The 13,976-nt window shown below is 50.0% G+C and overlaps 1 protein-coding gene across 1 annotated transcript; it reads right to left on the bottom strand.

Annotated features, from left to right (window-relative positions):
- Positions 1-1,635: 1,635 nt before the first annotated feature.
- LOC128811490 (cytochrome P450 4B1) lies at positions 1,636-13,958 on the bottom strand. Its single transcript, XM_053985151.1, has 12 exons — positions 13,117-13,958; positions 9,006-9,150; positions 8,317-8,361; positions 7,682-7,809; positions 6,029-6,153; positions 5,762-5,913; positions 5,049-5,155; positions 4,376-4,566; positions 3,772-3,905; positions 3,552-3,616; positions 3,260-3,342; positions 1,636-2,382 (listed from the first exon to the last, which is right to left on the bottom strand). The coding sequence occupies exons 1-12, from the start codon at positions 13,294-13,296 to the stop codon at positions 2,214-2,216; spliced, it is 1,524 nt and encodes a 507-aa protein (XP_053841126.1). The 5' UTR covers positions 13,297-13,958; the 3' UTR covers positions 1,636-2,213.
- Between the last annotated feature and the right edge of the window lie 18 nt (positions 13,959-13,976).

Raw genomic sequence — 13,976 nt, 5'->3', positions numbered from 1 at the left:
TGAATCCTAAAAGTCACGAGGGAGAGAATGACTGAACAGGATGAAGACAGGAGCAATCAGGCTTTTCCATCCCAGGGGCAGGAACATTCATGTGTTGGATGGTCCTGTTGGGATAGCAGCAGTGCAGCTTTTCCTGTACCCCCAATTCAACCCACCCACAAAAACCAAACCAAACTTGTCCCAGCTTTCTACCACATCCATTACCTCCACTGGGCTTCTGGAGTATTCAGTAAAACCAGTCACCAACTTTTAAAACCTCTGCAGATTCTCCAAATAACCTATACCAGGGCTTTAGATATCTTAGGGAGTGCTTGACATTGTGCAATCTGTATCTACCCAAATGCAATTTAGCAGCTGCCATTTATCTACGTGAGGTATGTCAAGTTCCCCTGGTGTGATCCTCCTTTAACCTACTCTCTTTCAGTGGGTACACCATGATTTCAGCCTATGCTCTTGCTCATTAGATGCTCAAGCTTTAATCTTTCACATTGGAATGCCAAGATTCATCCAGTCCTCTTTAGGTGGTATTTTTTTCAGATCTTGTCTTTATAAGAAAATTGCATCCAATACAGAGATGTATGTAATTTACTTCTGGTAACTTCAGTTATTTTGATTAAAAATTTTCTCATTTTGCACTTTAGATTATGTAAGCTTGGAGTAGATGCTGTTGCTTTTATACTTAAATCTCCAAACAGAGTTGAAGGACACTGTCTCATTTCATCTGCTGAAAGAGATGCAAGTGAAAAATTTTTGAGAAATATTTGTGCTTATGCATCCAAGTATGATGTTTGCTGTGATTGCAAGAGCAGGATATTATTGGTTCATATTACCTTTTCTGTCTCTCTGTGTACAGAACATCCGCTGGAGAAATTGCTGCCTGTCAGTAATCTTTTCTCTTGGTTTTGTGCCATGCCTGTGCCTGCTCTTGTGCTCATGGACTCGCATCCCATTCACAGCAGCAGTTTTTCAATTTATCAAGATAATTTTGTATCCTGACATGGCCCTCCAAAGAGCTTGTGGTATCTCATAGTTTCATGCTTTTGACATTTTGATAAGCACACTCTGTCTCTCCATTGCATAATTCTGATTTCAGCTCGAGAGCTGCACCTCATGTCTGAAGAGGGGACAGGCAGCTGGAGCAAGTGGATTTTCTCCTGGGCTGCCCCAGCATATCCCTGCAAACCAGACCCTGCAGGTGAAGGCTGTATGAAGTCATCTGCTGTCCAACTGCACAGCAGCCTTCTCCCAGCTTTTGGGATTTCACAGTTTGATGTGTGATATTCTATCCCAATTCCTGCAGAGGCAGAGGACAGCTCACTAGTGTCCTCCAGTGTACCAACTCTCATAATTTTATCAGCTTAAGAAAATAATACTAAAAAAAGAGGGAACCCCCCCCACCAAGACACACCTTCTAACTATGAGAACTTTGATTGATGATTCATTATTGGACCCCTGTTAAAGAGTTGCCCATGGAAGGAGATGCTGTGTTGGCTGGAGACCCACAGGCAGTTTCCTGGCCTGTCCAGGGTGGTCTCTTGCTGCTCATGGGCTTCCTCTCCATCGCCCATTTCTAAAGGAGTTTTGCACTGCATTTGTGTTGGGCAAGCACCGGCAATATAAACAACACAGCTGCTGTTGCAGGAAAAATTATTGGTTTATTAAGACAAAAATTACAGAATATTTTGCAGTTTGAGCACAATTTCAGAGCCCAAACTGGAATCAGTGCTTTCAACAAATCAGAGGCCCACTGAGTGTGAGAAGTGAGACAGAGGTCTGTCACAGGCTGTCCCCACTGCAGGAGAGGAGGGCTGACCTCTAGGCACTGAGGAAGGTGCCGATGACGGAGCAGGGCTGGAAATGGCCACAGATTTGGCCAGGGCACGAATGTGAAGGCAGGATTTGGTAAGAAGGAGGCTGGTGGGACCTGCAGATGTTCCCAGACCAGGCCAGGCCCACCCTTATGGCAGTGCAAGGGGACAGACAGAGTGGCCGTGCCTGGCTGCTCTCACATCAGTGCCCTGGAGCAGGCGGGTCTGTGCAGTGGCATCCCAGCCACCTGAGTCTTGCCTGAAAAGGGCTTTCAGCTAGTGGATGAAGCACAGAAATCAGGAATCCTCATCCCCAAATCCTACCCTGCACTTCTGCCCCAGAGACACACTGTCCCGTCATCTGCTTGGTCCCTCCCTCTGGTGAAGGCAGGATGTTTTCCAGCATCAGCGGATTTTCTTTAAATACAGGTGAATCCCATTCTTGGAGCGGAGGATGATCCGAGTTATCTTGAGGGGAGGCGTGGCAGGGTCGGGCGAGAGCTCGAAGCGCATCAGGGTCAGAGCCAGCGCCACCTTCATCTCGTTCATGGCAAACTGCTGCCCGATGCAATTCCTGCGGAGAAACAGAGCAGCTCAGCCAGCTCCATCCCAGTGCTGGGCACAGCAACCCCACACAGCCCATCCCACACAGCTCCATTGCAGTGCTGGGCACAACAAACCTGCACAGCTCCATCCCAGTGCTGGGCACAGCAACCCCACACAGCCCATCCCACACAGCTCCATTGCAGTGCTGGGCACAGCAACCCCACACAGCCCATCCCACACAGCTCCATTGCAGTGCTGGGCACAGCAACCCCACAAAGCCCATCTCACACAGCTCCATCCACTGCTGAGCACAGCAAAGCTGCACAGCTCCATCCCAGCACTCCCACACCAGCACATATCCTCCCCCTCTGCAGCTCAGGGGGCCACAGGGGCATGGGCTGAGCAGGAGGAATTGGGAGGAACATCGGGAGCTCGCGATGTGTGGTCAATGAGCACGGACAAGGAGGGAGATGGGGAAGCCAAAGGACAGGCCAGCAGGGATGAGGTGGTGGGTCTCCAAGCTGGGAAGGTCTGCAAGGTGTTGGCCTTGAAGGAGTCAGCACAGGGCAAAGGGAAGGATTGGGAAGAGGGGGAAAGGGGGGAATCAAAGGGCAAGAGGGTGGGGTGGGGTCTCTGCAACCAGGAGAGGAGAGCTGGTGAGATCAGAATGCTGCAGGCTCCCTGCAGGATGCCAACAGGATGTTCCACAGCTTTGGGACCCAGTTCCCTGTCCCCAGAAGGGCCTTGGCAATGCTGCCTTCCCATTTTGCCTGCTGGTATCAGAACCCCTCTGTTGCACAAACACTTATATCCTCATTTAACTATTTAACTATGTAATTCTGCAGGGCCAGGACTGCAGGTGGTGGTCTCTGCCCATTACTCCTTCAGTGTTCAATTCCCTTTACCTCATTCCAGCAGAAAAAGGCAGAAAGGCATGAGAGTGCCTGCCAGAGACATTCTCTGGGGAAAAACGCAAAGGGTCAAACACCTGGAAATGAAGAATATGCAGCAAGAAAAAGCAATTATTTAAAGAACACGGTACTGACTGGTTTCTTGAGAAATGTGACACCCCTTAATTTATGAAGAACCCCATAGCAGAGAGAGAATTCTACTTTTCTGCTAACAGGGGAAGGGTAGATGAGAAGAGGCACATCATAAAGGAAAAAAAAAATATTAGGAGATCAAAAGAAAACTCACCAAAGGATCTTTCCATACTTCAGGGTTTCTGTGAATGAGGTAAATGCTTATTGCAATGACGCTGCCTGGAAAACAATGGAGGAGAAGAAAAGGGCTCACCGACAAAGAAACAAGCCAACATCTGCACAGCCCTGCCTGAACATCTGTGCCAGCGAGGATGCAGCTGGTGCCTGGGAGCAGAGCTCTGTGGAACATCATTCCAGGAACGGCATTCACAGACCTTCCGGCAGAGTGCGTCCGTCGGGGAAGGTGATGGCTTTGCTGAGCTGCCGGGACACACCAGGCACGGGCGGGTAAAGGCGCAGGCTCTCCTTGATGCACATGGTGCTGTAGGTCATCTTGCCCAGGTCCTCCCTGTTGGGACAGGCAGGCTGAGCCCCACGCTCCCCCCACTGCCTGTGCTGGGAGGCCCCTTCACCCACAGCCATCCAGCCCCTGAGCAGACTGCAAGAGAACAGAGGGACCCACAATGCCCAGGCACAGCCTGCTGGAGGCTGGGGGTGCCAGGGCACTTCTGAACAACCTGAACAACCACTGGACAAGCTCAAGTGCAAAGTGACAGGGAAAAGTGAAAAGCACATCCATGATGTCCTGTGGTGAGAAAATAGGAGAGAGCAGTGCTGGTGGCCCAGGACTTGGGATGGCATCCAGAATGTCCCTTCCAGGGTGGCAGACTTAGCTAAAGGATCTGCTCCATCCTGTGAAGTCCCTGTGCATGCAGCAACCTTTAGCACCCCCAGCTTTTGAGCCTTGAAGGCATCGCTCACTTAGACATGGCAGCGATAGGAAAAGAGTGACCAGCAGAGGAATTGCTGCAACCTTACCACTGGATTGTGTCCCGGTCCCCCAGGATGCCCTGGATCTCCTCCCTGCACCGCTGCTGGTGCTCAGGGTGGACTGCCAGGCAGTACAAGAGCCAGGAGATGCCGCTGGCTGTCGTGTCGTGGCCCTCAAACATGAATGTGTCCACCTCAGCACGCAGGTCCTCATCAGATAGTGCAGCTCCATTCTCATCCTAACAGTCCAGAGACACTCTCAGTGGCCCATATACATAAAATTTATATATATATATTACAGTAACACATACACATATATAAAAAATATGTAAATATCCCAGTAGGAGCCATTATATTCTTTCAGCTATTGCAAAAGGGGTGTGATGATGCCTGTGGGATATATGTAAACAAAATCATTGTCTGTTTGCACTGAATTCAGAGCTCCTTTCCCTTCGCTTTTAAGTCTCTTTACCCCCCCATATTAAACCACCAGCACTACAGAATCCCTCTGCATGCTGTATACCGAAAAATACACTGCCAACACTTCAACAGTGGAAAACTGGATCACCTTGGCCTCTCTTCAACTGGGTAGAACTGGGCTAATTTTTGTTTTAATGGCTTGTGCAGTCCTGAGGGTCTCTGGTGGCTTGTGGCAACTCTGCAAAGACTGACTTGCTTTTGCACTCTGTGCCCTGCCACACATACACTCCTTGCCACTCACTTTGGCACACAGCAGAATGTCCAAGAAGTCCAAATGTCTCTTCTTCTGGATCTTTTCAAATTCCCGTTCATCTTTAAGGGATTCCTTTCGCTCGTGGATCACCTTGTCTGGGGGAGAAAGGGTTAAAGGTTCGGCAGGGCCAGGAGATGCCAAGCTGCAAAACTTTGAATGCAAAACTCAGAGATTTGCATCTCAAAAACTCATCTCAAACCTCGTGGTTTGAAAGCAAACCTCACCCAAGGAGATGAGCACTGCTCAGTCCACATTGCCTTTGACCTGTGCTTCTGCATCTCAGGCACTTTGGCTTTTTCTGCAGCATGGCAACAAATGCCATGGATATTGTTATCCTTTTCTTTGTTCACCATGGACTTCTCAGCCTACTTTACACACCCCTCATGCATTTAAATCACACCTGGCTTGGAATGGAAAATCATTCCTTGCACTGGTGTTGCCTGCAGTGCCCATTCCTTGTCTCACCAGTCTCTGACAATTTTACAGGAGCATTTCCAGAGGGCAGTTCCTCCATTAGTCCAGTTTAATGACCCAGGAGCTGAAAGACCCCTTTCATTCATGCCTAGATCAGATCACCACTTCAAACTGACGCCCTGCTTGGATCTCAGCGCTGAGCCTCTGGGCAGCATCACTGCACAGGCAAGGAGAAAACCTGTCTGCCTCTGTCCAAAGTTTTGGGAGAGGATGCCAGCAGGGAATACCTGTGTGGTCATGAGCGATCCTGCAGGCCTTCCTGAACTGAAACCCATGGGGGCTGAGCCAGTAAATGACGTCATTGTGGTAGGGGAAGATGCGGAGGCGCTGGTGCACCATGTGGCAGAGGTCGTAGACAGCCTGGATGTAGGCGTTTTTCCTGGAGAAAGGGGAATAGGAAGCTTGTAAAATTGGGAGCACAGTGACAAGCAATTTGTCCATTTCCCTTCTGAGCTGCAAACTTCCTGCCAGGGTTTGGGGCAGCCAGCACTGACCTGTTGGTCTGGCAGTTGCTGTGACAACTGAAGGCACATTTCATGATGCTATCGAGAGTCATCAAGCTGATGTGCTCAAAGAGCTCCACTGGCTTCCCATCTGCTGTCAGCTTTTCCCACTTATCCTAGGGCGCAAAAGAGACAGAAATGGGAAGACAAAGGTCAGCTCTGCAAGATCTGCAGTTACCCCCTGGTTAAATGAGTGCTCAGATAGAGATACATCCCAGAGAAATGGGAAAAAAAAGACGGGGATCTCTATTTGCCAGCAAAATCCCAGAGAAGAGGAGCCAAGAGTGGGATGGTTAATCTGAGATTTGCCTCAGGCAACTGCTCTTCTTGCATCCTGGTGGTGGTGAGCCCTGCTACACCCTATCCTGAGGCAAGAGCACCCTGGAGAAGCCCAGGACAGGTGCATTTCTGGGTGATGGGGAGTTGCCCAAGTCTTTCTTAGGATGTAAAGTGGTTTTCTGTACAGGAGTAGCATATGCTGGCATTGGGCTTCATTGGGTGCGTTCTTAAGTACATTTGAGCTTGATGCCCAAGAGACAAACTTTGGAGCAAGGTTTTTTCTGTCACATGATCTCTGTGCCAGTGTGTTTTGCCAGCAAGTAATACAGGAGCTCTTGCTCAACTCTTTGCATAGGGCACCCCTAGAGAAACTATAAATCCTGCCTCTCTTCCCCAGCAGACATGAAGCGATGATCAATCCTCTGTCCCCTCGAGGCTGTAAGGAATGAGTGGACTTAAAAGCTGAGAAAGGGAGGGGAGGAGGAGCACGGTGACATCTGAGCTCCACAGCAGCAAACCAGGCTTGTGGGGACAGATGCACGTCCGTAGCACATGCAACGATTGCCACCTGGTGGCACGGGCTCACACAACGGGCGCTGTGCACAAGGAATTTCAAACTCCCAGGCACTTCTGAGCCTTGCAAAAGCTCTCCCGGCTCTCCAGCCCCCGGCTCTTGGCTGCTCCCTGGGCCACTAGGAGGAATCCAGCCAGGACCTATTTGAGGCTGCCAGGGAGGTTGGAGTGAGGGAGGTGAAGGAGAAGGAATAGATCCAGCATCCAGACTCCTCTTTCACTTGCACAAAGCCTGGTGACCTTCTCCTCTAATTCCGACTGGTTTCCATCCTGCACAGCACCAGTGGATTGAAGAACAAGGCATTTTCACTGTTTATGAGGCATGTTTGCAGTCCAGTCATGGGTATGTTGACAGCAAATAATACCCTTTAACCTTAGGTCACAGTATAACTCTGCTCCCACCTTTATTTTTGGCGATTTATTATGAACATTTATTTACCTCAATTCTTTATTTAGACAAACACCTTATAAGAAGTTGCTGTTGGAACTGAGATCATGCACGGTTTGGGGATGGCAGTAACATCAATCCTGAAATCTCAGCCACAGATCCCAAGGCAGTACCAGGGACACTGTCTTTGCAGGGAGGCTCAACCTGCTCATCCCTTCCAAGGGATGCTCATCCCTCCCAGCTCAAGGGCAGGGATTTGGGGTGATTCAGAAAGATCTACCACCAGGACACAGCATGTCCTTACAATTAGCAGATAAAGAAAGCCCTGCTCCAGCATTTACCTCCTAACCAGACAGGATGGGGAAAAGAAAGCAGGGCAGAGAGAGGAGCATCATGAGTCCTACCAGCATCACGTTTGTAGATTCTGCCATCAGGGCCACGTACGGCTTCAAGACGTCGTAATGAAACCCTGGGGTCAGGAGTTTTCTGTGCTGGTGCCATTTGGGCCCATGTAAGATCAGCAACCCATTCCCTGGGGAAACACAGGCAAGGCATGTTTTGCTGGGCACAAGCAGGCTGCTCTCAGCTGCCTGCACGGAGTGTGATTAAATCTGCTATCCGAGCTGCTGTGAGAGGGTATTTCCAAATGCTGCCACCAGCCCCAGGGCTCCCAGAGCAAAGCCCTGCTCACCAAAATGGCACAATGGTGTCTCTGAGAAGAAACACCAACACTACTGGAAAAGAGAAATTCAGAACAGCGGATATATTTTTCACCAGTCCTCCAATGAATTTAAGATTCCCCCACCACCAGTCTTTGCTACCTATGGACATGTAAGTATTTGTAGATATGTTATGTCTGAACTTTCCTTCCCTGAAAATAAATAGAACTATTTAGCACTTTTTTTCAGTAAATGTAATAATTTCATGAAGCTTTCAGCTATAACTCCATCAAGGAACAGGTACAATGCTGTTTATTTATAGCATGCTTTTTACTAATTTCAGAATCATTCCTCGCAGGCAAAGCCCTGGGAATACATACCAATCCATGGGATAAGGTGTTTATAGCTGATGTTATCCTTGGGATCTGTAAAAAAAAATAAAGAGAAAATAAAATGGTAAATGTTTCAATAGCATGAATCCAGGTTTGCAGCTGAAAGCTCCCTCTGGGCTCTCACTTTTGGTTGGGTATGAAGCAAAATCAGTGGCATCCCTGCAGAACTCCCAGTATTTCAACACAAAACAACTTTGCCAGCTGCAATAAATACATATAAAAGCAGATGCTCACACTGGAAAAAACAAGAATATTGGTAGTCCAAAGTCTGTGCAGTGTGATAAATGATTAACCCTCTCAGAGATCACTGTTTAGCACCTTTTCTTCTCGATGCACAAAGATACTTCTCTGCAGTAGGAGCCAGAACTCTGAACCTAAAAAAAAAGCTCCCAGGTGTCTTCTGCTTGCTGGGATCAGGCACTGAGTAGTTAAATTTTCAAGGAGCACTTGAGGAAGTCTGATTTTCCAGCAATGGATTTGGAGTCAGGTCAGTCCTGCAGCCCTGTGCCTGAAAAACTCAGGGCATGGCACGAAGGAGTGATGTCTCTCCATGCCTTTAGATGATTTCTGCAAGAAAACCTCTCTGTGAAACCCTGCCTTGCTAAAAATTTTGAGGCAGGCATGGGAAATCTGCAGGCTGGGGCTGCTGCTCCCCAGCTGAAGCCGTAATCTCTCACCTCCTCTGCCCAACAGAACCTTGGCACAGTCGGGATCAGTGATAACCAGGAATGCTGAGAAACTCCCAAACCACATAGGGTGAGCATGTGGGTACTTCTGTGCCCAGACCTCTGCCTTGTCCAGCACCTCTTCCTCCTTGAGAAACTAGTTGAGGACAAGAAAAAAAGAGAAAGAATATACAGATTTGGAGGGGAAAAAAATTATATATATAATCTCCTAATACACTGTCTTAAAGGCTCAATGTCTTTCTAAGCACAAAACCAGGTAAGGATAAATGAGGTGTTTTTCCTCCGTGTTTGCAAAGCATGGGAAGCAGAGATGTTTGCTACTTTTAAAGCTCCTATAAAGTAATTCTTCCTTATCACTTGACCTTAAGCTAGAGAACATCTTTAGGCACCGTGGTGGTGCCTATCAGCTCATATGTGTTATCTGCTCTTTTTCCACGGCTGTCCCATAGAAGACAGATTTGCCCCAGACAGCATCTGCATTTTGTGGCATGCAACTACATTCTCACTTGCACATGGCTGAGCAATTAGCACCCTGCAGCTGGGAGAAAATGCAGCAGCCAACATCATCACTGCTGGGTCTGCCCCAGTGCAGCTGTGGGAAACCACAGCCTCCTCCAGACATTTTGGTGGAGAAGGCCAGTGTCCAGGAAAAATTGAACAGAATTAGTCCAAAGTCACCAATGGATCGTTCAGACAAGGGAACACTGGTTAATAACATTACATTAAGAATTCATTGATTTCTGGGAATTTAATTTTACAGGCAATGAAGAGCAGGTGCTCCTAGAAAGATTTATCTCCTATCCTTGGAAGCTGCAACCTGAGGAACAGCATGAGCACCAGCTTTCATACCAGCAGCAGTGGCAGGTTCACTCCAAAGTAATCACTGCTTTACTGCTTTATAGCTGGTGTTGTTATGTACAGGAAATAGACAAAGAACTAGTGGAAAGACCCACAATCACAGACAGAGGAAAAAAAAATCACAGAGACAAAACCATGTAAGATTATTTTTTCTTTGAAGAGAAACTACTCTGGGCCAATATGCAGGGGGAAAGATTTTGGTAAGCTAGGTCTGATATAGCTGCTGCTGCTTTGACTTGAAGCTTGAAGATTAATTAAATCAGCATACTGGTGCAGAAACCAGCCTCAAAGTCACTCTATTGGCTGTATCAAGTGAATATTTGCTCAGTTGCTTTAGTGCTGAGTTAGCTCAGCTCAGCTTTTAGTTTGGTGTTTCTGGCTGGTGTTTCTTAACCCAGGACATGGCCCATACTCAAATAATCACCCACATCAAATAATCAGCCACGTGTGGCTTGTCTTGGAGAGGATACTCGTGATTCATGGGGTGTCTGCCAGGGGCATGTCCAGGTTCAGCTCCAAGACTGAGCCCCCACCTTCTTCACAAGCTGGGGTGTCCCTGCAGCACATCCCACGTGTCTCCCACATTCAGCAGAATGATGAACTACAACCAGTTATTACAGAAAGCTCAACTTCACTTATTCGAGTTCAAGATTTTGAACTTAATAAATAGAACCATCAACCTCTCTGACTTCAGGGATCAAGTTTCGGGGCAAAAGCAGGCAGCCCTCCTCAGCACCTGCTTCTTCAGCAAATGCCAGCAGAAGCAGTGCTTGGCACAGTGCCTTTAGCTAAGTGATACCTGAACATGTAGAAGTCACTTTGATACAGCTGCCTGTGCTTCTTCCGTTGTGAATCACAAAAACCATAATGGAAAGTAACTGGGAGATGCTGATCAAGTCTCACTGGCAGAAGTCCTAATCCTAGAAGCCTTTGCATCCAACCTTGTTTTGGGGCAGCACCCTTGGCTTGTGCTATCAAGAACCATCCCTGTGCTGGCAGAGGGTTGAATGGGTTTATTTGAGAGGAGTGGTTGCCCTCCAGGTGAGTAACCTGCTGCACCAAGCACTCCTGGAGCAGAGGGTGTAAAGTTCTGTGAGCTGCAGAGGAATAGAAAGCTCTCACGTCTTAATCACAGCTCCAGCTACCCAGCTTTGCATGAAAGACCATTACTTCTACTTCTACTTCCCTTGGGGGCTTGAAAAGAAAAGCATAAACCCCACATGGGTCTAAAAAAGAAAGGTAATTGCCTGATCTCATGCTGAAATGCAAGTTTTGAAATGGATCCAACACTAAAAGCATCTGGGAAGAGGCTTAAGGGCACTTTTAATGACTACACGCTGATAGCAAAGAAAGAAGAAAACACAGGAGAAAGAGAAAACACAGGAGCTGAAATCTGAGCATGAGGGTGTGCTGCGTGCAGCCACAGGGGGCTGGGTTCTCCCCACAAAGGGCAGAAGTGGACAAAGGGCTGCCGAGGGACTGACACCCTCCCTGGGCCAGCAGGGCAGTGACCCTGCTCTCCTCTGCTTCCCACCAACCCCGGCCATGGGGAGTCAGTTTGGTCAGGTCAGGGCTGGCAGTCTGGGTTTCAACGAAATTGTGCTGCTGCAGTGAGACTGAACAGCTCTACACAACCTCTTCCTGATATTTTAATGTCATTTCTACTGAGTGATTTGGATAAGCAGAGACTAATACCCAGAGAATGCTTTAAAACAAAGTGATATATTCCCAGGAGATCCACCCAGAGCATGACAAATAGGTTTGAAATTCTAAAGTGGCCCGGATCAAAACTGGGAAACAATCAGTTAAATCAGCAGAACAGGAAATGTCAGTGCTCTCCCTGAATACAGCTCACAGGTCCTCCTTGAGGTGTGTGCAAACTTTGTATTCAGCGTGTGCCCAGAGCACTGCCAGTTTCTTTGCTGGCTTGATGAACTGTTAGGCTTTGGGGAATTCAGCAGCATTAATCAGCAAATTATTAAATCTTCAAAAAAGGAATTCTCATACAAACATTGTCTGAGGTAAAAGTTGAGGCACGAGCAACCTAAGCATGATGACAGCAAGTGATTGGCACAAATGGTTACATTTCCTTCCAGGATAAATAGTCACAACTAACAAACAGAAGAACATACTTTATTTAATTGCAGTTTTAAAGTCTAACTGGCAGTGTAACAAAGCTCTGAACTGGCCCATCTTCATGCTTACATTGCCAAAAAGACTGCTTGTCCTGTCCAACACAGCAAAACTGGCACTGCCACAGCACAGAGACAAGCCCTGTGAGGTCTCCTCCTGATTTCCCAGACACTTTTCTGGGTGTCGCTTATTTAATGTGCCACAGAGGTGGCCACGGCAGGACATCACCAGAGTCCAGTAGAGGGCAAGGTGATTTTAAACAGCCTTTTATGGCTGTTTTTTCTATGGAAAAACCTTTTGCATCAGGCAAGCTCAGATACACCCTGTGAGGCTGCTGATGAGTTGTCAAAATCTGTTTGTCAAGGCAGCCATGGTGATCTGTGTGGGCAAGTGCATACCTCGGGGAATAATCATCCGTGACACCAGTGACCAGAACAAGGCTCGCCTATGTACGTGGGTTTAGTTACTCATGACCTTAAAGCAGAAGTAAGAAGATCCACGGCCCCTGCGCTGGATGCAATGCCTGTGATGTGTTTTGTGACTGAAAAGCGGCTCAGAACAATCAGTTGTCAGGTTCACCTGGCCACGAGGCCGACACAAGCTGGCCTCTCTCCAAGGGGAGAGAAAGTGCCTCTGGCTAGCCGGAGCAGCGAGCATCTGCTCAGCATCTCATCCGCTCAGCGCCGCAGGGAGAGCTGCAGCGGCCCTGCCCTGGCTGTCAGAGGAGCAGAGAGGTGACAGCGGAGCCTGCCCCGGGACAGAGCAGCGCGGCTCTGCTCCCTCCAGCCCCGGTGCCGGCTCACACCCCGGCATGACCTTGCCTATGCTGTTCTACCGCTCTCTACTTGCGAGCCGGCCACCACCCTTTTCCACCGCGCAGTCTGCAGCAGCCTGCGGAGCTCTGCGTGAGCCGTGCTCTCGCTAAGCCCCACAGACAGGGAAAGCACATTGGTCTGGCTGGGAGAAGGGATGCCCACCTCTCACCCACCCAGCAAATCTCCCGGACCAAGGGGACAAGTCCCACCAGCATCATTCCCACACGCCCCTCGGGAAAGCTGCTCCCCGCACGCCCCCCCCCGCTCCCGGCAGCGCAGACCCGGCTCTCCCCCACCTCGTGGACGTGGCCGAAGAGCCAGTGGGTCGGGTGCCCGGGGAAGTCGGCCAGCGCCCGGAGCAGCTCCCGCCGCCGGTGGAACAGCTGGATGGCTTTCAGCAGCACGCAGGTCAGGCAGAACACAGCGGCCAGGTGCAGAACCCTGAAGACATCCACGCCCAGCCACAGGAGCTTCATCGTCCTGGTGAGAGCCGCCAGCCGCTGCCTCCGGTGTCCTCCAGCGCCCTGGCGGCACCGGCAGCGACAGCCAATGCGGGGCGCAGAGGCAGGTCCAGAGTCCGAGCGGCTGCCAAATCACGGCAGCGCTTGTTGGGAGGGAAGGGAAAGGAAGGGAAGGGGAGCATCCCGCGGGAACGCTCCGCTCGCCGCCGCACCGGCTGGGAGCTGCTGCCCGCCCTGAGTCCCCGCCGCCGGCACCGGCCGGCTCCGCGCCGGGACCTCAGGCTGAAGAGAGAGGGAAAGACCGTACACTGGGATTCCTCTTCCCGAGGTCTTCATCACCTATTCCTGCCTCACGAGGTTTCACCCTCATCTCCACCCATTCCCATCCCGCATCCCGGCTGACAGTTCCCGCTCTCCTTCCCTGTCTCCCTCCTCCACTGCTGCCGGCACTGTGAGCCGCATCCCAGCGCCTGCCGGGACAGCATCTCCCGGCAGCGAGCGCGGGGAATGCCGCACCGCGCCGGGCTGGCGATGCCGCGCGTCAGCCGAGGGCCGGGTACCGCGGCAGCTTTGGCACGGCTTTGGCACGGCCTGGGGGCAGGACGAGGGCAGGCAGCTGCCGCGTAACACCGCCTCCCTGCCACCGCTATCTCCGCGAGCAGCAGCCCCCGCCGTGCCGGGTGGGCGAGGGGGTC

The sequence above is a fragment of the Vidua macroura genome, chromosome 9 (assembly GCF_024509145.1).
Source record: "Vidua macroura isolate BioBank_ID:100142 chromosome 9, ASM2450914v1, whole genome shotgun sequence".
Lineage (NCBI taxonomy): Eukaryota > Metazoa > Chordata > Aves > Passeriformes > Viduidae > Vidua > Vidua macroura.
Note: the sequence above shows the minus strand (reverse complement) of the source record. Positions and strands in the feature narration are given on the sequence as shown.